General features: G+C 44.9%; 1 protein-coding gene across 1 annotated transcript in view; it reads right to left on the bottom strand.

Moving 5' to 3' along the window:
* CLSTN2 (calsyntenin 2) overlaps nucleotides 1–24,585 on the bottom strand; it is a 511,540-nt gene extending 486,955 nt beyond the window's left edge. Inside the window, exon 1 of the mRNA XM_024769029.1 lies at nucleotides 24,498–24,585. Within this exon, the coding sequence (XP_024624797.1) occupies nucleotides 24,498–24,585 (88 nt within the window). The remainder of the gene's footprint in view (nucleotides 1–24,497) is intronic.
* Between the last annotated feature and the right edge of the window lie 337 nt (nucleotides 24,586–24,922).

Genomic DNA, 24,922 nt, shown 5'->3' with positions numbered 1-24,922 from the left:
AAAGAAAAAAAAGAAGGGCAAAAAAGAAAAAAAAAAAAAAAAAAAAAAAAAAGCCAGCTACAGGAGAGGAGCCTAGAGCCCTCAAATAAGGTCAGAAGAAAGATCACAGAAAAGGATTAACATTCCTGAGTAACTCCCCAACCCTTGGGCACAGAACAATGCTTACAATCCTCTCTCTGGACGCCCACCTGCTGGGAGTCTGGACTGTACTTGCTCCCCTGCAGCTGCTCCAGTTAAAGTGTTTTGTCACTGCAGCACTCCTAAGAGACTTGTTATCTCCAAACAGCTGGGGGGAAATGTCCTGCCTGACACTAAATCCAGGCAGGTGGAGGGTGGTGAACAACAGAGGGGGTTACAGTTAGTTAAATGAATCAGCCAATAGGTAGTTAGATCTGCATTTTATATAAAAATAATAAGAAGTAAGTTAAATCCTGAAGAGTTTAGCAACTTGCTGAAGGCCAAACAGCTGTTAAGTTGAAGAGCTTGATAATTTACCTCTAAGCTCTCTTCCGTCTCTAGAGCAGAATGCTGGCTAAATTCAGTAGATCAAAATGAGCAAGGCTCTACCTCTCACCGGACAGATTCCTGGAGTCTTCCTCTCTGAAGCATTCAGAAGTGCTACTAAAGGACATAGGGGTGGCAGGATGCTGGGGCAGCTTGGAAAAGGGAAGAGGAAAGAAAGAAGTGGCTGGAATTGGAGAACCGGAGTCAGGGTGGGTTCAGGGAAAGGGGACTGAGGAATTTGCCAGTATGACCTACCAGCACCTGGGGCTGCAGTGCAAAGGCTAGCAATTTCCTCTCCCCATTCCCTACTAAATAAAATGAATGTCTCTGCCTCATGACACAGTTTGCATTTTCAATCTGATTCATGGGGAAACATTGGCAAGTAATCTTTATCCGTTTCAAGTGTTTAACTTTTCACTCAGAATACTAATGGCAAACTTGAGAAAGGAGGAACATCAACCTTGGCATGAAGAAATTAATCTTTCAAAACAAAGGAACAAATGAAACTTCCCCAAGCTTTTGATTCTTTCGTATTGTCTATCTTTTCTTCATCGTTCATTTTTAGTAGTATCTTGACATCTGTGAGGGATTTGCCCTAAGCGGGGGGAATAAACCCAAACTGACAAATGCCACTATAGGGCAAAACTCCCCCCATTCAGTGCGTCTCTACTCGAAGAGAGCCCTCAGCTTCTCACACAGCTTCACCTCTTGTCCTATCCTGTTGTTAACAGAAGCATCTTCTTTTCTTTTGGAGATCCATTTTCCACAAAGAAATAGCATGTCTATGTCATCCCTAGAATCGCTGTGTATGTTGTAGAGTTGAGGATGTGCGAGGTCGGCCAGCCTCCATCTCCATTTCATTTCAGTGACACTCTCTTTCACACACAGCATCCTCACAGTGCCAGAAACAAACCTGAGCTTCGATTAACTTACTATGTAATACGTATCTTTAGCCCTATTGTAGAGATAAGGGGAAAGAGGCTAAGAGAATTAGGTGTCCCATAGCTGGTAGGTGACAGAAGTAGACTGAAATCTCCCCAATTACTGAGCAGGACCCTGTGCAGCCCTCCCGGGTACAAAAGCCTTTCCTTGTCTGCCAATTATTGTTTGTAAGAAAAAGGGCTTCAGCCTCCTAGACCTTCCCTGAGTTTCAAAGGGCAGATTCAAACAGTTACTCGTTAGGCAAGTGAGGGAATGCAGAAACAAAGGAAAAGTAGTCAAGAAACAATAGTGCGGCAGTAAAGCAGAGTCTTGGTTTCTCCTCAAGGGTTATACATAACAACATATCTTTGAGTGTTTCTACAAGAACTAAGGACCCCAGCCAGGCTGAGCACAGGATTCCTGGAACACCACCCTGTTACCTCCCCACCAACCAATCAGAAGAAAGTCACACACCTTGCAGCCCATCCCCCAAATTTTCCCTATTAAAACTCTGCCCTGAAAATCTTCAAGGAGTATGGGTCTTTTGTGCATGAGCCGCCCATACTCCTTGCTTTGCCCTTGCAATAAACCATTCTCTGCTCCAAAACTTCGATGTTTTGGTTTATTTGGCCTCACTGTGCTTCAGGGCACGTGAACTCAAGTTCAACAACAACTGCATATATCTGTGTTACACACCTTGCAATCATCTCATTCTTATAGCAAACCTTGGATGTTGCCTCACCTGTGTGGATTCACAGAGCTCCAGTCCCTGGGAGAGCACTGATTTGAGGGTATATTGAGCAGTATCCTCACAGACGGGGGGATGAGCAGACACAGCCAAGAATTAGAGCTGCAGGTGGGGTTCTGGAAGCTTATGAAGAGGGCAGAACTTCAGACAGAGTGGAAACAACCAGAGGGAAGCTGGGGTTGGCGAAGCTGAGCATCCTAGGGGACCAAAGGAGTCGGGGGCTGGGAGGGCTTTTGTCTTGATGGAAAAAGACCCACAGATGAGGGAAAGAAGATGGAGTTCGGGTAAGCATGAGCCCAAACAGGACCCTGAATAGATGAGGCTGAGACCCACTGTGGCTCAAAGGAAAAGACTGGAAGCCGGCCACGTGGGTACTATCTTCCAATATTCATTCATACATTTCCTAGGCACCCATGATGTGCCAGCTACCCACAGGAAGGTCCTGGAGGTTCAGAGGTGAACAGCACACAGTTTTTTGCCATTTTGGAATTCACTCTAGAGATAAAGACTAGTGAAGAGATGAGCACAGTACAGTTGAATTAAGTGGGGTTGTTGTGCAAAAGAGAGCGGGGCGCAAGAGGAGGGTCCCATCCCAGGTCTCAGGCGAGTCCCTGGGATGGCCACCAAGTGTGGCTTCTTGGCTTCACACAGGAAAGAATTAAAGAGTGAGCCACAGTAAAGTGAAAGAAGGTTTATTCAGGGAGATACACACTCCACAGACAGAGTGTGGGCCATCTCAGAAGACAAGAGGTGCCAGGGTATGGGGCTGTCAGTTTTTATAGGGCTGTGTAATTTCATAGGCTAACAAGTGGGAAGAGTATTCCAGCTATTTGGGGGAAGGGGTGGGGATTTCCAGGAATTAAGCCACCACCCAATTTTGGTCTTTTGTGGTCGGCCTCAGAACTGTCATGGTGCCTGTGGGTGTGTCATTTAGCATACGCTAATGTATTACAATAAGTGTATACTGAGACACAAAGTCTAGGGGAAGTCTGCCATCTTGGACCCAGTTGGTTTTAACCAGTTTATGTCGTGTCCTCAATGACTGTCATTCTTTTAAAGGTTGTGTCCTGCCCCCTTCCTGTCTCAGGGTGATGGCAGAGACCCAACTGCTGTCAGAGCCTAAGGAAGGGCACCCACTGGGCCTGGGAGCGGAAGAAGGGGAAGAAGATTCAAGGACGGTTTTCCAGGTGCCCATATCCTCTCCCTTCCATGAGGCAGCAGGAGGACCGTGAGACTGGAACGTGAACCCTGGCCTCACTCTAGCAGTACAACTTTAGTCTACGTTAAATATTTTATTCTCAATCTCCTCATCTGTAAGATGTGGATAAAATACCTCATGTCACTGAATTGTGAAAATAATGTATACGAATATATCTGCTGCAAAGTAGGTATGTATTAATTCCTCCCTAGCAAATAATCAAGAATAATCAAACTTATATGCACTGGACCATTTAAAAAGCTAAACCTGAAAAACAACATATTCTTCCTCAGAATTTTTTCTAGCTTTTTAAAATTAACTATTTGAACCTCACTTTGGGAAAAAAAAAAAAATAGACTCATTCCTCCTTTCCATCCACCCAGGTAATCTTTTCTACAGTGTCCATGGTAGCTGATCCTTCCACTTCTGCTTGGGCATTTCCAAGGCTTATTATTATCTTTTGGAGGAACTTTCTATATCTTTTAGAGATTTGAGCTTGCTCCTTAAAATTGAGACTTAAGTGATTATTGTTAATCAACAGACTTAAAAAGTCAAATACATCACACAATTCTTTCTTGGCCTGTGGCTGAGAGGCCATTGACTGTGTGACTATAACAAAATATGAATTCCAAGATGGTGATGGCATCAGCAAACCAGAGCCATGCCTTATTTACTGAGTAGCTGTTTCCTGCCAGGAGCTGTGCTAAACACCTGTACAAATATGCATGATGGTACTTGAGCCTCATAACCACTCTGGCTAGGGAGATACTTATGCTGTTTTACAGATGAAGTAACTGGCCAATGGTCATGCAACTAATAACAGGCAGAACCAGGATGCAGAAACAGGTCTTTCTGACATCAAAGATCACACTCTTCCCCCCAGCATCCCCAGAGCTCCTCTGTCTGCACAGACATCATTTCTCAGTCCTCCTTTACAAAGACTATGAAAACTCCAGCTTTATTTGACCCAACATGGCTGCTGTGTCTATCAGAAAGTTGGATTTTTTTTCCCAAATTCTCATTTTCTCCAACTTATAAACTAAAAGGAAAAAGTATCAAGTTCATAACCAGTTCAATAAAAACCATCCCAGAAATAAACGATTACATTTATTATCATAACTCTGCTAATACTACTGATTTTTCCCCCACACCATTTCCCTTTTCGTTGCTGTCTTTATAGGCCACCAGCAGCAGGAAAACTCACCATTAACCCCACAGACAGCACTAATAGATCACCGTGCTGTCACTCTCGCCCTCTTCTGCGATAGAGCGTAATAACTCTAGGCTGTGGCACAGCTTTTCACCTATCAGTCATCAAGGGCCCCTATTGGAGACAACATACTCATTACATAGAGCTCCTCAAGCTGTTGTCAGCTTGCAATCCTGGATTGAAAAGTCACTTTTAATTGTCTAATGCTCCCAGCTGTATATTGCATCACACTTGGTTCCATGTTGGTAAAAAATGGGTCAGTTCTGCCTCAACCATCTCCCCTAGACCTTAGTGACAAACACTATGCATTGGACAGCTCCAGATTCGAATTCCCAATTCTTTAATTGAACAATCCACCAGCAGAAGTTAGTTCGGTGCTTCTGTGCTTACCACCTCGTTGAGAAAATAAGCCAAACACAGATGCAAAGTCTATCATAGGAGAGCCGGTCTGAGCATCTCCTAACATTGATCCAAAGGAGGATGGGGTCAGGGGCAGGGGGGTAGGTTCCACTTTTGTCTTCTGTCCTTCCTCTCTCCCTTTGCTACCCCAAATTAAGCTTCTTAGTTGACCCTTTGCAGGGGAATTTCTCCACCTATCCCAGCAACTTCTCATGGTTGATTCATTTCCCTCCAGTTTCAACCATTTCCCCTGAGATGGAGCTACAAGCTTTCATAATCACAATCAAATCTGGACTGGATTCCAGGAGAGTCCACACGTAAATCAGCAAACAGTCAAACTCCAGCAGAGGGGCAAGTCAGCCATTCCAAACACTGGCAGCTATAGCCAGGTGGACATTTGATATTGGATGAAAGGGCACAGGAAAAAGGGCTGTGTGGGCAGTGGGTAGATGAGGATTCTAGGGTTGAGTAGCTTCAAGCCATAAGATTTGAGTGTTTTTTTTCTCTCCTCTCAATGAAGGGGAGGCTGAGAAAACCCTTCCCACTGCAGACAGGATGAGGTTTTGTAGGTAGGCCCTGTCAGCAGTGCAGGGCAGGCCTCTTCTGCTCAGGACACTAGCAGGGCCTGTTTCCACTGAGCAGAGGGTGCCTCTCCCATTTCTTATATTTGCAAACTTCCGCGTGGTACCAACAGAAACACAAATAACTGGTGCAATAGAAACACTGGTAGAACTCTTAGGCTCTCTAAGAGCCTTGCTTTAAATGTTTAAGCATTTAAACAATGCTTTTAACATTGACCAGGTGCTTAGGGAAAGACGGAGAACCTGACGACGTGTATGAGAGCTCTCTGATAAGAAACCAGTCAGTCAGCCCGGGATGGCCTGGAACAGATCAGGAGAGGACATCCTGGCAAAGAATGAAGGAAAAGTCAGCAGTTGGCAGAGAAGTGCTAGGACAGAACAGGCCCAGAACACAGCTATGACCAGAGACCCAGCTCCAGCCCTGACTGTCTAAGAGAACTTCAGGCTGACAGCGAGGATTCCTTAGGCATCACGTGTAGTTGATCAGAATTCACTTTTTACTCGTTTGCTTCTAATAAGTTTGATACGCTTTCCATTTCATTGAGAGAATCTGGCCTTTCCCAGTCATCTTTGCTATAGTTGTCCTTGTAAGTTCAGAGGTGGAAAATGCAATTCAAGCGTTAGTGCTGGGGAGCCAAGTGTAGAGGAGGGGTAACCAGCAGCTGTGAAGCACGGTGCCTGGCTGGGCCTGGATGGGATTGGCTGGGTGGGCAGAGCACCACCCTGTGAAGCAGCTCTGGGCAAGGCAGTGTTTGGAGCCATGAACCCACAGATGCAGAAACCATGGCCTCCATTTTCATGGTGTCCTCGCCCGTCAAGGTGTCCTCGGTCAAGCCGGGAAGGCGAAGAGCCGTAAAAATGCAGAAAACAATTCATACTACACAAACAAAGTGTCAAATAAATCATGTGGGCATTCACTGCTGTTGAGTTCACAGGAGGCACAGGGGGTCAGGGAAGACTTCAGAGAGAAGCTGGGCCTGGAAGGGCGGAGAAACCACTGGCAGCGAGCGGGCAGTCACGGGCCACATAGCTCAGGTCCACAAAAGCTCCACCAGAACAGGGTTGTCAATCTGTTTCTCTCACTGAGGCTTCCCTGGTGCGGAGAAGAACACCCAGCAGAGTTGGCACTCAGTAAAGATTTACTAAGTGAATGAATGAAATAATATTTACTGAGCTCCCACTAGGTACTGGGTATTGGGGTTGTAACAATTGATGAGAATCTTTCACTCCAGTGGCTTCTAGTCCAGACAGAAGAGTAAGCAAATGTTTCTCATTTAGAGTGTTAGGTGCTATTGTGAAGCTGTGCTCAGGACATGCATGACCACCAGGCCTGGGAATATTCACCTAGTTTCTCTGTTGTGTCCTGTATTGGGAATAAAAGACATAGAGAGCCCTCACGTTTGAACTGTTGATACCAAGCAGGACCCTGTGGGGCTTCTGGGCACAAAAGCCTTTTCTGTGTCCCCCATTTCCTGTTTGCAGGAAATAGGCTTCATTCAGCCTCCATGACCTTCCCTGAGTTCCAACAGGCAGGTTCAAACAGTTGCTAACCAGAGAAGGGAGGGGATGGAGAGGCAGGGGAGTAACAGTTAAAAGAAACAATAGTGCGGCCTTGGGGCACGGTCCTGGCTCCCCCTCAAGGGATACACACAACAATATCTTTGAGCTCTTCCGCAGATACTGAAACCCCCTGCAGGTGGAAGAAGTAATGGTATGCTGCCCACAAGCACGTAGACCCCAGACCAGTTGGAACCAGAAGGTTGATGATGCTGACTCCCACTTACCTCCCCACCAGCCAATCAGAAGAATGTTCACGAGCTGATCACACCCTCTCTGAACCCTTACTGTAAAACTCCTCACTACCCACTCCAGGTCGGGACACACAGTTGGGAGGGCATTAGCCTGCTGTGGCCCCCTTTGCCTGGCAAAGCAATAAAGCTATTCTTTTCTACTTCACCCAAAACTCTGTCTCCGAAATTTAATTCGTTATTGGTGTGCAGAGGCCGGATTCGGCTTCACTATGGGAGTCAGAGCATAATGCGTGCAGTTCTAGTGCAATGCTCTTAGGCACTGCAGAGCAAAAGCATTAGAAAGAAGGGCCCAGCACTGGACCCAACAGTTCTTCTAGGGATTTATCCCAGGGTTAGAAAGATTAAAGATGTGCCTATCGGGCTTCCCTGGTGGCGCAGTGGTTGAGAGTCTGCCTGCCGATGCAGGGGACACGGGTTCGTGCCCTGGTCCGGGAAGATCCCACATGCTGCGGAGCGGCTGGGTCCGTGAGCCATGGCTGCTGAGCCTGCGCGTCCGGAGCCTGTGCTCCGCAATGGGAGAGGCCACAACAGTGAGAGGCCCGCGTACCGCAAAAAAAAAAAAAGAAAGAAAGAAAGATGTGCCTATCAAATTATCTCAAAGGTCGTTTATTGAAGCACTGTGTATAGCAGAAAGAAAAAGAACCCAACCAAAAATATTGGTTAAATAAATTGTGGTACCTTCAGACAATGAAATACAATGCAGCCATTAACACACTATACCAGAATATTCATCGATGCAGAAATATGTCTCCAGTATATACTTACTTGAAAATGTAAGATTCAAAGAAAATGCATACTGTAAGATCCATTTTTTTACAAGTATATGTTTTCCTTAAGAAACATTTGAAAAAATGTACTCAAGAAAGTTAAAGTGATTATCTATAAATGATTAGATTATAGGAGGGCTATCCAGAGTGAACATGCATTGCTTTTGTATAAGGAAAAAATGTTATTTTAATAAACAATGAACAGTCCTTCCTGCCCCATACACATACTAAACAACACCACAGACTAAACTGGCCATCTAGCTCATGTCAGGTGAGTGAAGATTCCACGGCATTCAGGGCCATCTTCCCTGGGGATAGCCCTGTGGCTGGGATCAGCTGCCCCAAGCCTGCCCCAGCTCCTGGCCAATTGTGAATACAGTATTTAACTCCATCATTTAAAGGCTTTTAAAGAACTAACAAACACCTAGCAGGTTAGATCCCTAACACTCAGAATATCTGGACCATATCTTCTCTGCATTTCTCTTTATAGAATTTACCCTCTCACTACTTCAAGCTCAAACGCCCTCATCATTAAACAGAAGGCTCTAGAAACTCCTGAGTTTATTATTTACTGATGATCTCTGGAAAGGACCTGTGCAGAAGCAAATTCTCTCTTCAGCTGCCCTGAATAATCTGACAGCAAAGAGATTACCTCCAGGAGGGCAGAGAAAAAAAAGCAGGCCGGGGGGCCGGGGGACAAGACAATAATGAAAACCCATGTGCCCATAATGACCAGAGTCCTCATTTTCCTCCTAATTTTTTGCTAAGGATGAACCACCCGGATGGACTTGTTTTATGATGGGATCATAAGGGAGCCGCTTGCCGGCAGGTCTGCTCATCAGGTGGTGTGTGGGAGGCAAGCACTGACAACCACAGGCTGCCCAGATGACATGACCCTCATAGCCCAAGGCAGCTCCTTCCCTCCAAGCTATTTTTGCATTTTTAGAACTCATTTTCCGCTGCTCTGACTGTGGAAGCCTTGCTCCTTCCTGTGGGTGGCTGAAATGAGGAGAGCTGGTGATCACAACGTGAGTTTGTCAGAAGTCACCCAGGCGGTCTGGAGGGAGCACTTTAATTAGTGAAAATGAGCGCAAGACAGGAAGTAAAAGGGTAACTGCCGGGCAGCAGACGCTGGTACCCACCCGAGTGACGATGACGTGGACCTCCCCATCCCTCTGCCAACATTGAAGCCCTCACTTGTTCACGTCCCCTGTGACTGTGAACTGGAGACGAGACGGTGGCAGAGCTGAGCTTCAGAACCACGAAGAGCTGGGTTTCACTGGACTGCCTTCCTCTCACTGCCTCCACAGTTCCAACTCACACATCATAGCTGTGTGACAGCAGGCATCTGTGGGATGGAGACACTGACACTGCCTGAGCAGGGAGGGTGTAAGGAGCTGCAATAAACAGGGGGAAGCTCCTGCCCCAGGGTCGGGAATGATAAACGGGAGGGTGTTTCTGTTTAGATGTAAAAGTATTAGCATTTAAGGAGAAATCAATCATCGAAAGATAAACCCGAAAAATCCCCCACTTATTTGGAAGTCAAGAAACACACTTCTAAATAACCCGTGAGTCAAAAAAAAGAAATCATGATACAAACAGAAAATATTTCGAATTCAGTGACATAAAAAATATACCCATCAAAACATGCAGGATTCAGCCCTAAGTGAAGAAAGGGCAAACATGAATATGCTAAAACATCCATCTTCCTAAACTGGAAAAAGAAGAGTAAAATGAACCCAAAGACAGTAGGAGAAAGAAAAAGAAAAGAGTAAAGCCACTACTGATAAGATAATCAGCATAATTTAGAGAGGATCAAGAAAGTCAATGGCAGGTTCTTTGAAAAGGCAAATGAGAATGATCAACTTCTGGTGTGGCTGATAAAAAGAGGAGGGAATAACCAGCTTCAGGATTACTAGTGGAGGATTTTGCTAGGTGTGACTGCTGCCCCCAGAGTAGGCCTCTACCTACCACAGGTTGCTGACAGTGCAGGGGAGAGACAAGACATGTGTCCATGAAAAGTACCAGGAAGAGATCTCGGGCAAGTGAGGTCTCCAGGTAGGAGGTTCAGAGGAGAGAGAGCACCTGACTGGGAAGCCAGAGAAGCTACTCCAACAGGGGTGAGAGCAGAACCCCTGCTGGGTCCTACAATGAGATCATTTAATGCCAAAGGGACTCAAATGATGTGAAATAAGATGGCATCTCATAGTGGCCACAAATGCAGGGAGTCAACTGGAACTGAGTTGACATCTGCAACTAACTAGCTTTGTGACCTTGTACAAACTACTTAACCGCTCTGTGCCTCTATTTCTTCATCTGTAAAATGGGAGTAATAAGAGTACCTCCTTTACAGGGATAACCCTCCCAGACTTCAGACAATGCTACAAAGCTACAGTAATCAAAACAGTATAGTATTGGCACAAAAACAGACATATGAATCAACGAAACAGAATACTGAGCCCAGAAATAAACCCACACACCTACAGTCAATTAATCTTCGACAGAGGAGGCAAGATTATACAATGGGGAAAAGATAGTCTCTTCAGCAAGTGGTGTTGGGAAAGCTGGACAGCCACATGTAAATCAATGAAGTTAGAACACACCTTCACACCATACGCAAAAATAAACTCAAAATGGCTTAAAAACTAAAATATAAGACGTGACACCTTAAAATTCCTGAAGAGAACATAGCCAAAACATTCTGGCATAAATCGTAGCAATATTTTCTTAGATCAGTCTCCCAAGCAAAAGAAATAAAAGCAAAAATAAACAAAGGAGACCTAATCAAACTTATAATGCTTTGCACAGCAAAGGAAACCATAAACAAAACTAAAAGACAACCTATGGTACAGGAGAAAATACCTGCAATAGATGCAACCAACAAGAGATTAATTTCCAAAATATACAAACAAATCATACAGCTCAATATACAAAAAACAAACAACCCAATCAAAGAATGGGCAGAGGGCTTCCCTGGTGGCACAGTGGTTGAGAGTCCGCCTGCCGATGCAGGGGACACGGGTTCGTGCCCCGGTCCGGGAAGATCCCACATGGTGCGGAGTGGCTGGGCCCGTGAGCCATGGCCACTGAGCCTGCGCGTCCAGAGCCTGTGCTCCGCAACGGGAGAGGCCACAACAGTGAGAGGCCCGCGTATCGCAAAAAAAAAAAAAAAAAGAATGGGCAGAAGACCTAAATAGACATGTCTCCAAAGAAGAAATGTAGATGGTCAAAAGGCACATGAAAAAATGCTCAACATCACTAATTATTAGAGAAATGCAAATCAAAACTACAATGAGATATCACCTCACACTGGTCAGAATGGCCATCATCAAAATGTCTACCAAAAATAAATGCTGGAGAGTGTGTGGGGAAAAGGAAACCCTCTTACACAGTTTGTGGGAAGGTAAATTGGTGCAGCCACTATGGAGGTTCCTTAAAAAACTAAAAATAGAGCTACCATATGATCCAGCAATCCCACTCCTGGGCATACATCCAGAAAAGATGAAAACTCTAATTCAAAAAGATGCATGCATCCCAATGTTCATAGCAGCACTATTTACAATAGCCAAGACATGGAAGCCACCTAAGTGTCCATTGACAGAGGAATGGATAAAGATGTGGTATGTGTATACAATGGAATATTACCCAGTCATAAAAAAGAATGAAATAATGCTATTTACAGCAACATGGATGGACCCAGAGATTATCACAGTAAGTGAAGTAAGTCAGACAAAGACAAATATCATATGATATCATTTATGTGTGGTATCTAAAAAAAAATACAAATTTATTTACAAAACAGAAACAGACTCACAGACATAGAACACAAACTTATGATTACCAAAGGAGAAGAGGGGAGGAGAGAAGGATAAATTAGGAATTTGGGATTGACGGATATATACTACTATCTATAAAATAGATAAACAACAAGAACCTACTGTATAACACAGGGGACTATATGCAATATCTTGTAATAACCTATAATGGAAAGAACCTGAACAGGATATATATATATTTAAGTTTATGTTTATAAGTATAACTGAAATCACTTTGCTGTACAACTGAAACTAACACAATATTGTAAATCAACTATACTTCAATTAAAAAGAGAAGGGTACCTCCCTTACAAGGCTGTTGTGAGCATTAGAAGAGGTGGGTACAGAGGACATGCTCAGTTGCACTGAGGGTTACTATGAATATTATTATTGTTTTTACATGTCTATGAGCAGAACTCAATGTACCAATTTGGGCAGGGAGGCAGAACTGCACTTCTGTGGACAGGCCTAGATAACCGGGGACCCCTTTCCCCTCCATGCCCTCAGCAGTCACCTATGAAGCACCTCCAATGTGCCAGGAACAGTTAAGGTTTCCAGCACGTGGTCCAGGGAGGGGCAGCTTCAGTCCCTGTCCAGGCCAGTGCACGCTCCCAACTGAGCTTCCTGTGCCTCATGGGCGGGGAGTAGGCAAGATGAGGAAATCTCTCTCAGATACTAAAGGGCCAAAGGATCAAGACAAAAGTGGTTGATTATAGCCCTGAGCCGAAGTGGGCAACTTTTCGAAAATACACATTTTACTTAAGGAAAATCAAAGGTCAAATGGCAGATGGAAAAAAAAAAAAAAAAAAACACCCAACAGCAAGTTGTTGCGTTGATCTCAGTTTTTAGGTCAAGAGCTTTGGGGCTGGTGATCCCAATGCCCACAGTGGAGGAGGACGGCCTACCCGACCAGCCACCTCTGGCGGCATGACCAGCAATCGGGCCTCCCCTCGCAAAGGCACACAGCCTGTGCCTTCCGAGAGCCTCCAGAGAGTGGGGCGAGGCAGGCAGGAGAGGACTGAGTTCACAGCTTTTCAGGCGAGTTCTGCCAGACCCAAGGACCATAAATCCCAGAAATGGAAAACAGGAGTGAGAAATAAAACCCCTGGCTTCCAGAGAACTGCCAGCTACTTTCTTTGGGCTGTAAATAACCACAGTTAAACCAAGCACCCTTTGCACTTCTTGGCAGTGAAGTGCATGAAAACATCTGATGCAAACGTTTTAAATGCTTAAATGCTCTCTGCCAACATCTACTTAACCGCCCAGAGCTGCATGGTCCAAATCTTTGAAGTGAGCCGGGTATACCTCTCCCTCCACTGCCCCTGACCACCGTCTTAGGGGGCCCTGACCGGTGGGATGCTGCGTGACATCATGAGTGCGGAGCAGGGGTCAATTAAGCCTGGCAGAAGGAGCTGGGTGGCCCTGAGCGGTGGGGCCATCTGTCCCAGTGCCAGCTCTGGCACTCACCATTCCGCAAGCCCTAAATCAGTCGACTGGTAAGTGGCTGAGCCCAGATCCAAGCCTGTATGTCCTGGCTCCAAAGTTCGGGCACGATTTCAACAGGCACATCACAGGCTCCCAGGAAATACATCCTGGGTGGTAACTGTAACTATGATTTTGGAGCTGGGACTACTTTTTCTCCCCTCGCCCCTTTCTTCCAGCTCCTTCTGGGTAACTCTCCGATTTCACCACATTACAGTGAGCCTGGTAGTCAGGAGCTCAGTCTTTGGTGATTTTGCATTTTCATTTTGATGATATCTCCTAGGTCAAGGAATCAAAGCCATCTTTTGGACCACCTGGATAGCCATCTTTGAACCAAGAACTGCTCAAAGACGTAGCCACATCGTTTGTGTTGCAGGGTCACTGCAAATGAAGATCAAATGACATCATGGAAGTCTGTGGAAATAAAGATTTCAAAGTTAACTTGAAAAGAGAAAAGTGGTGGGGAAATTGAGCCCTCTGCGTAGAATAGGCAAACCCGGAACTCAAACAGGCTGTCCACGGCAGTCTGCGCATGTGCACGTGAACTCAATAGCAATGAGCACGGCAGTAAATAGCCCAGGAAGAATGTTTCTGGTCTCAGTGCCAGTGATAATTAGATTTATTACTATTTAACACACATTTCAATAAGCCAGGATGCTCACCTTACTTTCAAATAAACTGGATAGCTTCACAGGATTATCAACGACCGCTCATTAAAACCGCTCATTTGAAGGTTTTGATTATTCATGGGTCTGAATAGCCTGAACTAACAAGCAAAACCTAAATGTATTTATATAATGTAAAAGCCTAGGGCTTCCCTGGTGGCCCTGTGGTTGAAAGTCCGCCTGCCGATGCAGAGGATGCGGGTTCGTGTCCCGGTCTGGGAAGATCCCACATGCCGCGGAGCGGCTGGGCCCGTGAGCCATGGCCGCTGAGCCTGCGCGTCCGGAGCCTGTGCTCCGCAGCAGGAGAGGCCACAACAGTGAGAGGCCCGCGTACCCGAAAAAAAAAAAAAAAATTGTATTTATGTAAGCAGGCCTTCTTTTTATTGGTATTATTGAACCGGAAGTATAGATTCTCTATATAAAATCGAATCCCTGTCTATACCACGCCATTGTTTAATACGTCCATCCTTCAGTTTCAGAATACACACATCTTATAAACTTGATAGTGTTAACTTGAATTTCATTGGTTTTGTATTTGTTTATATATGATTTATACATTTTTTATATTTACAGGATTATTAGAACTATAAAGCTATGAGGTTTATACTTAGTTCAGTAGTTCCACATTCTAGAGAAACCTCAAAATAAAAATAATTAAATTCAATAGAACGGGTTCCTGAGAATTTCTTTTTCCCTTAAATGGAATGGATACATTACTCAGGTTTGAGAAACACTGACACAGTGAAACCTTAATGATGGGTATTTAGGTCGTTTCCTGTTATTTTACTAATACAAACAATGTGCACTTAATCTTTTCCAAGTATCTTTGCGTGTTTGAGGATACCTGGAGAATAAACCTCTAAAAGCGGCAACAGGGGTCAAAGTGTAGATGAATTTACGATGCTCATAAGAGCAGTCAAATTACCCTCGAGCGAGACTGCAATTGCTCTTTCCAAACTATGTATGCAAATGTCTGTTTCCACGCACCCTTGACACTTTTTATGTCTTTGCCAAGCTCGTAATCTGACAGGTATTCAATAAACTAAGATAGATCAGAGTTGTTACAATTTACGCTTCTTCAATGAGGGGAAGAATGAGCATTTTTCCACAGTTTATTTGATATTTTTCATTTCTTTCTTGTGTACGTATGAACTGCTTGTTGATGCTCTTTGCTGATTAGATTGTTTTATTATTTCCTCATTGATTCATTGGCCCTCTTTGCTTACAACCTCTGTCCCTCATGGTGAGGATATTCTGTTTTGCAAGTGTCTTCTGGCTTTGCTATAGTAAATTTACTGGGAAGGCTTTAAAAAAATTTTTTAAGTAAAATACATCAACTTCCTTTTGTACCGTTGTTTCCTTTTAGCTTTTAGATGATTCCACTGATTATTATTAAATATTGTATTCATCTATGATTTCTTTCGTATAAGGTATAAGCAAAGTGCTGAGACTTTTTTCTAGATATCAAATAGCTTACTGAATAGTCCATCTATTCCTCCTGATTTTAAATGTCATCTTATCTTATACTAGATGTAAGTTCTACCAATATTTGGACCTATTTCTCTACCCTTTCATAGCACTGAACAATTTTCTATTCATGTGCCAATACCGAACTGATTTAAGTAGTGTGTATTTATCAAACATTTTGAAAATGGGTAAGGCTAGTCTGCCCATATCCATCTTTTCATGTTTACATGGATATTTTCATGTGTTTAATTTTCTGGGTCAGAAATCTGCAAACTTTCTGTTAAAGAGACAGTAAATATTTTCGGCTTTTTGTGGGCCATACAGTCTCTGTACAGTGACTACTCAGCTCTGCCTTTGTAGCTGGAAAGCAGCCACGGGTCATATGTAAACAAGTTTTGAGTGTAGCTGTGTTCTAATAAAACTTTATCTGCAAAATCAGTGGTGGTCTGGACTTCAGCAAGCCCTAGTTTGCCAACCTCTGTTCTAAATGAACCCTAGTGTCATTTTTGAAAGCTTTCCCACCTAAGCAGCCAAACCAGCTTTGGACTGCTGGTTGGGACTGCTTAGAATTTAATGATTAAAGTGGGAGAATTGACATTTTTAAACGTTGACTCTTACCATCCAAGAACACATTCTTTCCTTCCATTTATTCACAGCTTCATTTTTGCTCTCAATAAGACTGTGAAGTTTTCTTGTTTAGTGTGAGGTATTTTATCTGTTTTTATGTTTGTTACTGAACAGGAAATTATTTGTACCCATTGACTTTTGTTCAACCCACTGGTTCAACCTACTAGTTTAATGCAAGGCTTATAACCAGATCTATAGACTTTTCTGGGATTGATAGAGAAATCCCATGGGGCCTAGATACCTTCACAAATGTTGCATATTTTCCTGGGAAGAGTCTATAGCTTTCATCAGAAGCTCAAGATCACTATCCATTCTCCTGTCCCAAATTAGGGATGCCCTGCCCCAAGATGGGTAAAGGCCAGGGCTTTGGTATTGAAATGGAACCCAAATATAGGTAACCAGGAACATACTGGCTGTGGAGTCAGGGAGAGTGAGAGCCACCCCCCTGCCCTGGCTCTCTGGGGGTAGGAGTGATATAGCCAGGTTTATGCAGCAGTTTCCTACTGCTGTCCATGTGGGCAGTGCCGCCTCAGGGCTGAGATATCCCAGGGGGCCTGTGGTCATCAATCTTGCCCACATCCAACTTTCCTTGACTTTCAGGCTGGCTGAGGTCTCCTCTTATTATAAACCCTCTATACCATGGCCAATCTCACCTCCTTCCTATGGAGCTTTTTTTTTTTTTTTTTTTTTGCAGTACACGGGCCTCTCACTGTTGTGGCCTCTCCTGTTGCAGAGCACAGGCTCTGAACGCGCAGGCTCAGCGGCCATGGCTCACGGGCCCAGCCGTTCCAAGGCATGTGGGATCTTCCTGGACCGGGACACGAGCCTGTGTCCCCTGCATAGGCAGACGGACTCTCAACCACTGCGCCACCAGGGAAGCCCACTTCCTATGGAGTTTTGCTCAGCTTAACTGCTTACTGAGATCATGAACTGTCTATTGCCAACTGCCCCCTAATGCCTTGCCAGGATCCTTTCCTGGCCCTCTTCTAGCCCTGCAGTCCTATCCTCGTGGAGAAAGCCAGCACAGGAGGAGGAAGAGCACAGACTAAAGGGTTCAACAAACCCAAGTTCAAATCTGGCCTTTGCCAAAGTGTGCCATAAGGCAAGGTGTGAACTTCTCTGACCTCAGAAGTAAAAGGCAACCTGCATGCCTCCGAGCATGGCGGTAGAGATTGAAAGAGTTAATGCATAAGAGCTGAAAGCCACTCTTACCATGGAGCTTGCTGTTCAGCAATGGGATGGTCATAACTCACTTCTTATACAGCCAGCTGGCATCAATCAGGCTCAGCCTCTGCCTGTGAAACCTCCGGAGACTGGGAACTCTACCCTTCCCCCCAGCAGCGCAGACTTTCTATGGGGTCTCAGCAGTCTATACTTATGAGAGGTCTACCATGGCCCTGCCTTTAACCTGGTGTCTCAGTGCCATGGTGTACCCAGGATGTCCCCGTAGGTATCACTCCCAACAAGTGAGAGGCTTATGTCTTCACATTGCAAAGAACTGGCCTGAACTGAAAATGAATATAGGACAATTCTGAGATCCAGAATTGGATCTCAGGCAAAATTTAAGACAAGATTTAAACTTGAGTTTTCCTCTTGGGAAAGGAAGACTCTCTCACTGTCACTTCCCAAGCCTTGGTTTCCCTGTCTGCAAGATATGGATAAAAATAAGGGCAGCTAAATATTAATGGACACCTACTATGTGACAGGAGATAATTCCTCCTCCAAACCCTATGATAGGAGATTCTGTTATCATCACAGAGACACACAGTGGTTAAGTAATATGCTTAAAGTGGCAAAAATGACATTTGAGCCACGTAATATGATGTTAGAACCGACTCTTTTTTTTTTTTTTCCGTTCTTTGCGGTACGCGGGCCTCTCACTGTCGTGGCCTCTCCCGTTGCGGAGCACAGGCTCCGGACGCGCAGGCTCAGTGGCCATGGCTCACGGGCCCAGCCGCTCCGCGGCATGCGGGATCCTCCCGGACCGGGGGATGAACCCGCGTCCCCCGCATCGGCTGGCGGACTCCCAACCACTGCGCTATCAGGGAAGCTCTAGAACCGACTCTTAATTGCCGTCATCTACATGCTAATATCGTTGGAGTGCTTTAAATCACATGTAATTCATACATTTCCTGCACTGGGTCGGGTCCACAGTAGATGTTCGATAAATGATAGTTGCCCTTTTATAAGGCAGAAATTGACCCTCACGCCAGGAATTGGCCTCTTACCAACTGGCTATCACATTAGAAATTGGCCAAATCTTCACTGTCCACTCCATCAGGGATTAGACATCCCATCAGAAGTGGGTCATCATCAGAAATCGGTCATTCCATCAGGATGATTTAAAGAGGTCATGTTCCAGCTAAAGCCTGCCCAGGAAGCAAAGTATCACAAGGTAGCCTTCAATTCAACAAACATGCATTGTTCTCTGGTGGAAAGAGAAATGAAGCACACTGCTACCGAATGCACCTAAGATCCAAGTACCCAGGGATTCTTAAAGTCCATCTGGATGGGAAGAAGAACAGAGAGGCATAAGCTCGAGATAAACAGTCCATATGGAACCTGAGGGCAGCCTACCATGTGCCAAGCACTGCTCCAAGAAGCTCCCGGTATCATTTTATCCAGGCCTCAACTCTGAAAGGGTTCCTTGGGTCTATTAATAGATGAAGATTCTGAGATCCAGAGAGGTTAAGTGAATGTCTGGATTCCTGGAGCTTAAAAGAGGTAGTCAAAAGCAAATGGCCCTAGATGCTTTCTTCCAAACTTCAGGGCCACCCTCCACTTGGCTGTAATGGGTCCCCACAAAAACAGTGGCGTATGCCCAGGACAAACCCTGCCTCTTGCTTAACTAAACCAAGGCTGGCCTTGCTCTGGAACAGACACTTGGCCTCACTTTAAATCACCTCCCAAGGAGTATTTGGTTGTACCTGTTTGCCACAGCCGTGGGCTTGGGAATCGTAGAGAGATAGAGTTGTGTCTGCAGCGCCCAGCACAGAGCCTGGAATAGAACCAAAGCCTCATACACACAGTGTCCAGGCTGTACAGACACAACCTCTGCCAGGAGGGTGGGCCTTCATGTCAATCAGAGAGAAGGTAACACACATCGTTAATTCTTATCCTTCTTAGGGAGGCAGCAGGATGAGGTGAGGAGATCGGTTATTTCAAGAACTCCATTTCCTGAAGCCAGTGAGGCAAAGATACCAACTTCAAAACAATGGAAGCAGCCCCATTTCTCCCAGAAAAGTGTCCTTCCTCAAATGGCCACCCGCAGGGGAGCCTTTGTGATCGGGGGGATGACGGCACCTGCGATCCAGGCATTTACTCGTCAGGCACACCCAAATTTACATCCCTCGTGATCATGTGTGATCACTGGGAAATCATTCAACTTTCTGGGACTCCATCTTTTCGTCTCTAAAATGAGCATAATGCCTACCTTCCTGGACTTTCTGGAGGTTCACATAAGATCATTTACGTAACATACTTGCCACAAAGCGGTTTTCAATGTGGTGTTTCTTCCTCAGGACAAACAACATCATCTACCTAGGCCTGCAGAGACCCCAGGGACATTAACTGTCTGAAGCCATAGGAAGTAGATGAAGGCTGTGCCTCGCCCCATCAACAGAGCAAGAATTTGCTTAGGAGGTTGGGATTAACAGATATACACTCTATATATAAAATAGATAACCAACAGGGACCTACAGTATAGCACAGGGAACTCTATTCAATATTTTATAATAACCTATAAGGGAAAGGAATCTGAAAAAAGTGTGTATATATAACTGAATCACTTTGCTATACACCTGAAACTACTTCAATAAAAGTAAATAAATTAATTAGAAAAAATTTTGATAGTTGCAGAGAATGACAGCAATCACTTCTAAAAACAAAAATTGAGAGAGGTAAGGAACCCAAGGCCATTCAGCCCAAAGAGTGTGCTGGCCCTGCACTGGGAGCTTTGCTCAATGATCTTCAGAACCGCCTACGAGTAGGTGACTGTGTCCCCAGTTTAGAGAGGAGGAGGCCGAGGCCCAGTGAGTTTGTGTAACATCACTGCCTCCCTCTCTGAGTTGGTAAGACAACTTCCTGCTACCCTACGTTATCTCATTTAATCCATCAGGGAGTCACACAGGCTGGGGGTGCAGGGAGGGTCGGGGGGTCAAACCTCTTCTCCCCCAAGATTGATGAAATCCACTCCAGGCATCTCTTTCTCTGATTAAAACACATGGATGATAAATTACCAAACTCCTTGACGTGGAAATGTGAATGATAGGAGTGCCACTGACAACTGGTTCAGGGTGGTCGTCACAGAAGCGGAAAGAACTGTCACGCATAGCCTACCTCCTTGCCATTCTTTTCTGACTCCTAAGCATCGGTGAGTGTCTGTGGGTGAAAGGAAATGAAGGTGATGCATTAGAAGGGAATCTGGAGGTCACAGTGGTCACAGATGAACATAAATCAACAACCTACTGCTTTGGTTTAATGTAACAGGAGCCTAAGTAGAGGATTCTTTCCCCCAAGGTAGCAAGGCTGTAAAATGAAAAGAGTCTCTCCTGACAATCATCAGCCTCTCCTGTTTGTGCTTATTCCTTTCTTTTTTCTTTTTTTAATTAATTTATTTTATTTTAATTTATTTATTTTTGGCTGTGTTGGGTCTTTGTTGATGCACATGGACTTTCTCTAGTTGCGGCGAGCGGGGGCTACTCTTCGTTGCGGTGCACGGGCTTCTCATTGCGGTGGCTTCCCTCGTTGCGGAGCACGGGCTATAGGCGCGCGGGCTTCAGTAGCTGTGGCACACAGGCTTCAGTAGTTGTGGCTCACGGGCTCTAGAGCGCATGCTCAGTAGTTGTGGTGCACGGGCTTAGTTGCTCCGCGGCACGTGGGATCTTCCCGGACCAGGGCTCGAACCTGTGTCCCCTGCATTGACAGGTGGATTCTTAAACACTGCACCACCAGGGAAGCCCTGTGCTTATTCCTTTCTGATGAAAGTTTTGGTGCCTTCAGCCCTATTCACTTTCCTGTCTAGCCCTTCTTCCAGGAAAGCATCTCCTAGAAATCAGCCACACTTTTATGTTGGCTATATACATCCACGTGTCTTCTTTCAAAGGGTTATTTCCTCCCTTGGCCTTTTCTCTCATGATGGAACAAAAGTTTGGTGCCTCCAAACAATATTTCAGGCAACAGAGAAAGACTGGAGAGACAGCTTTGGAGAAACACTAGGACAGAGGCTATGTAGCCTCCTTGTAGAAGCAGGAAGTGGGAGATTGCTTCTCCAGCTCCCATCTGTTCCTGCAAACAGGCTGCTGAGGGGCTCCTGACAGGCACCATGGAGAACAGGGTGGAACATTTCAGAAAATTTCTGGGCTTGTGCCTACCTGAAAAATTGTAGGATGATGGAGTAGAAAAATCAGGGACCTTAGAATCAAGGTGTAAATCTCATCTCTCCCACTTTCTAGCTGAAAGACCACTGGCAAGTTATTTAATTCCTTCATTTACCCATTCTGTTGAATAGGGATAATACTATTTGCGTATCGGTTGTTGATGGTGAGCATTATGTGGGATAGTGAATGTAAAATGGGTGGCAAATCATGGGAACTTGATAACCATTAGTTCCCGTTCTCTCTCCACCATGGTTGAGCAGATCATATAAGAGTAATTCTTCCATGGGATAGTAAAAGTAGTCAGTTAAGATCTAATATTTCCATGCAGCATTTTATCACTCATGAGTCTAGTGCCCGTCACTCCCAAGGCTGTACTTGCCAACATTGTGCTTTAAATGAATGAAGCAAAGCATAATGATGCATTTAATGGTCCTTGGGAACTGAACCTTGAAAATCCCAACATCTTCGGACCTTCTGGTTCCAGAGAGACAATATGGAGAGTCTGGGATGCCAGTTAAATTTGGATGGTGACCCAGAAGAAAGAAGATTTGCTTCCCGGGGCATCTCCCTCTGCCCCCAGCCTTCTTGGCGTCGCCTCTCAGGATAACATATTCAAGACCATGGGAAGCACCTAAAGTCTTGAAGTTATCAACGCAATGGCTTTGTAGGAATAAACTTCTTGACCGTGATGAGGGCAATCCTTTCTCTCAAGTTACTGTTAAAGTTGCGTCAGTACAAGTGCTCAAGTTTTTAAAAACCCTGTCCCGTTGACAGTCACAGAACTCAAGGGTGAGTAGGTGGTGAGGCCTAGCTACCAGGCTGACCATGAAGTTAAAGAAAGGCAGGGCCCAGGTGGCCAGGTCTGAGCCTCAAAAGTAGGAAACTGTGGATTGGTCTCTAGATCCAATCTGTCCCAGACCCTGGCTCACCTGCCCTTGCCTCCCACACACTTGCCTTTGGCCTTGACCACCTGACTTCATTCTAATCTCCCTGTGCCTTTGACCACGTCCTGGTCATTGTTTTGCCCCATCTACTCACCTGCTCCAGTAAAACCCTGACTCAGTTTGTTTTGACCCTCCTCTGAAAATTCATCTATTTTGTCTTGATAATTCATTAAACACGATTTTAAATTGCTTCCATGGCTATTAGCCAAGTTAACTTTTTGAGTCAAATCTGATCATATACGATTCCTTAGGATGCCATACATTTCAGAAGCTTCCCAATATCTTAGCTTAGAGATGTAGGTTTTATGCTCTTGTAATTTAATTTAATCTATTCCAAAATCATGGTTATATTCCATTTCTCATCTTTAATCTTGGGTATTTCTGCTTTCTCCCTTATTTTCTTGATTATATCTCAGAAGAGCATGCCCATTTTGTTGGTTTCTTCAAAGAATCAGCTTTTAGGTTCACTTATAAATTCTAATGTTTTTCTATTTTTCTAATACATGAATTCCTACCATATTTATGGTTTATTGCTTCCTAATTTCCTCAGATTTCTCCTTTTTAATTTCTTGTGTTGAATGCTTTATTTATTTTCATTCTTTCTCATTGATTATTAAGAATTTAAGCCTGTGGACTTGCTTCTAAGTACAACTTTGGTTACATTCCATAAGTTTTGGTATACAGTGTTGCTCTATGAATAGCTTGTAATTGTGGTTTTGATTTTCTTTTGTACACAAAAGTTGTTTAAGAAAGTCCTGTTTTTTCTTTCCACGTGATTAGGTTTTATTTTGCTTTGATTTTCCTGGTAAGTACTGCAACATGATTCCCCATCAGCAGGGATGACATTCTTTTTTTTTTTTTTTTTTGCGGTACGCAGGCCTCTCACTGTTGTGGCCTCTCCCGTTGCGGAGCACAGGCTCTGGACGCGCAGGCTCAGCGGCCATGGCTCACGGGCCCAGCCGCTCCGTGGCATGTGGGATCTTCCTGGACCGGGGCACGAACCTGCGTCCCCTGCATCGGCAGGCGGACTCTCAACCACTGCGCCACCAGGGAAGCCCAGGGATGACGTTCTTATTCCACTTTTCAGAGAGAAGAACCTGAAGCATGGTGAGCTTAAGCAAGCAGACTGGAGTTTCTGAGATAATAAGCAATAAAACCAGAAATGAGAACCAAAACTTTTTGCATAAGAAGACAATCTCCAAGATCCTTATTCAGCAACAGGGAATGCGCACAACCATCAGTGGGCTTTTCCAGGGCTGGGGAGGGACGTGAAGAGTTTTCAGCAGCTAGAGACAAGGCCTCTAACAGGGCATGGAGGTCCTCCTTCAGTGACGCTGAGAAGACACCTCCCAGAGTGCTGTACGCTGCAGCACTGAGCAGGCTGTAAGGTGGTGAGTGGTGTTTCTCCATCTGCCAGCCTAGGTCCAGAAAGGCCCTGGAGAGTCTCAGTACACAAGTGCCCCAGATGCAAGCCTTCCAGCACCCAGAGGCCACAACTAGACTTGTCCAAACGGGGCCAGTGCCCACATCACTCCCTAACTGTGTGCTACTCCCTAACCGTGCTTGTTATTTAATCCTATGGAGTAGTTCTCAGCCTCCTTCACTGATAAAGAAACCAAGGCTCAGAGAGGTTAGGGAACATATAAAGGGCAGGGTTGATGGTGCAAGATGGCACTTCCTCAAAGGGTGACAAGACATGGCAGGAAAACATGGTGGTGGTTGAGACATTCCTATTTCAGAGCAGGCTTCTGGCAGGAGTTCAGCCAGGGTTTTGAACCTCTGTTTATATATTTAACTTTTAAATGATTTATTTCCAACAATCCTTCCCTAAGATGAGGGGGTACTTTACCCAGCCCTGGGTACTGTAGGTTTAGGGTGGTAGCCCGTACATGGCAGGTGCTCAGTTAACGTGGGGTTGGGAGGTTCCTTCACCCCTTTCCCACTCTAGCTTGGGGCTCAAGCTGGAAGGCCATGGCCTACCTTTTGCAGAGTCTGACACCAGTAAAGTGCTAGGACTGGCAGAGCCCAGAGAGACCATGATGTCCAGGGGTTCACTACTGGGGTTCATGGGTACAATTCAGGGGGTACCTAAAATCTGGATAGGAAACACATCTTTATCCTCCCTAATCTCACAGCAATTCAGGATTTCCTTTACTATGTATGTAGGCAGCAGACCACAGCAGTCCTAGCTGTGGATCTAGGACCTCGGACTTTGTGACCAACAGAAATCACAGGTGCTTGCGTCGCACGTCACAGTTACCACAGACATCTCAGAATATCATTTACATCCATCGCTACTTCAGAATTAAGATAGGTATTACACCCACAACCAGGTTTTGTCACTTAATGTGTTAATAAATAAGCATATATATTGCACTATCACAGTTTATAAATCTTTTGATAGC

Source organism: Neophocaena asiaeorientalis, unplaced genomic scaffold (assembly GCF_003031525.2).
Source record: "Neophocaena asiaeorientalis asiaeorientalis breed wild unplaced genomic scaffold, Neophocaena_asiaeorientalis_V1.1 scaffold118, whole genome shotgun sequence".
NCBI classification, from domain to species: domain Eukaryota; kingdom Metazoa; phylum Chordata; class Mammalia; order Artiodactyla; family Phocoenidae; genus Neophocaena; species Neophocaena asiaeorientalis.
This window is presented reverse-complemented; position numbering and strand designations above follow the sequence as displayed.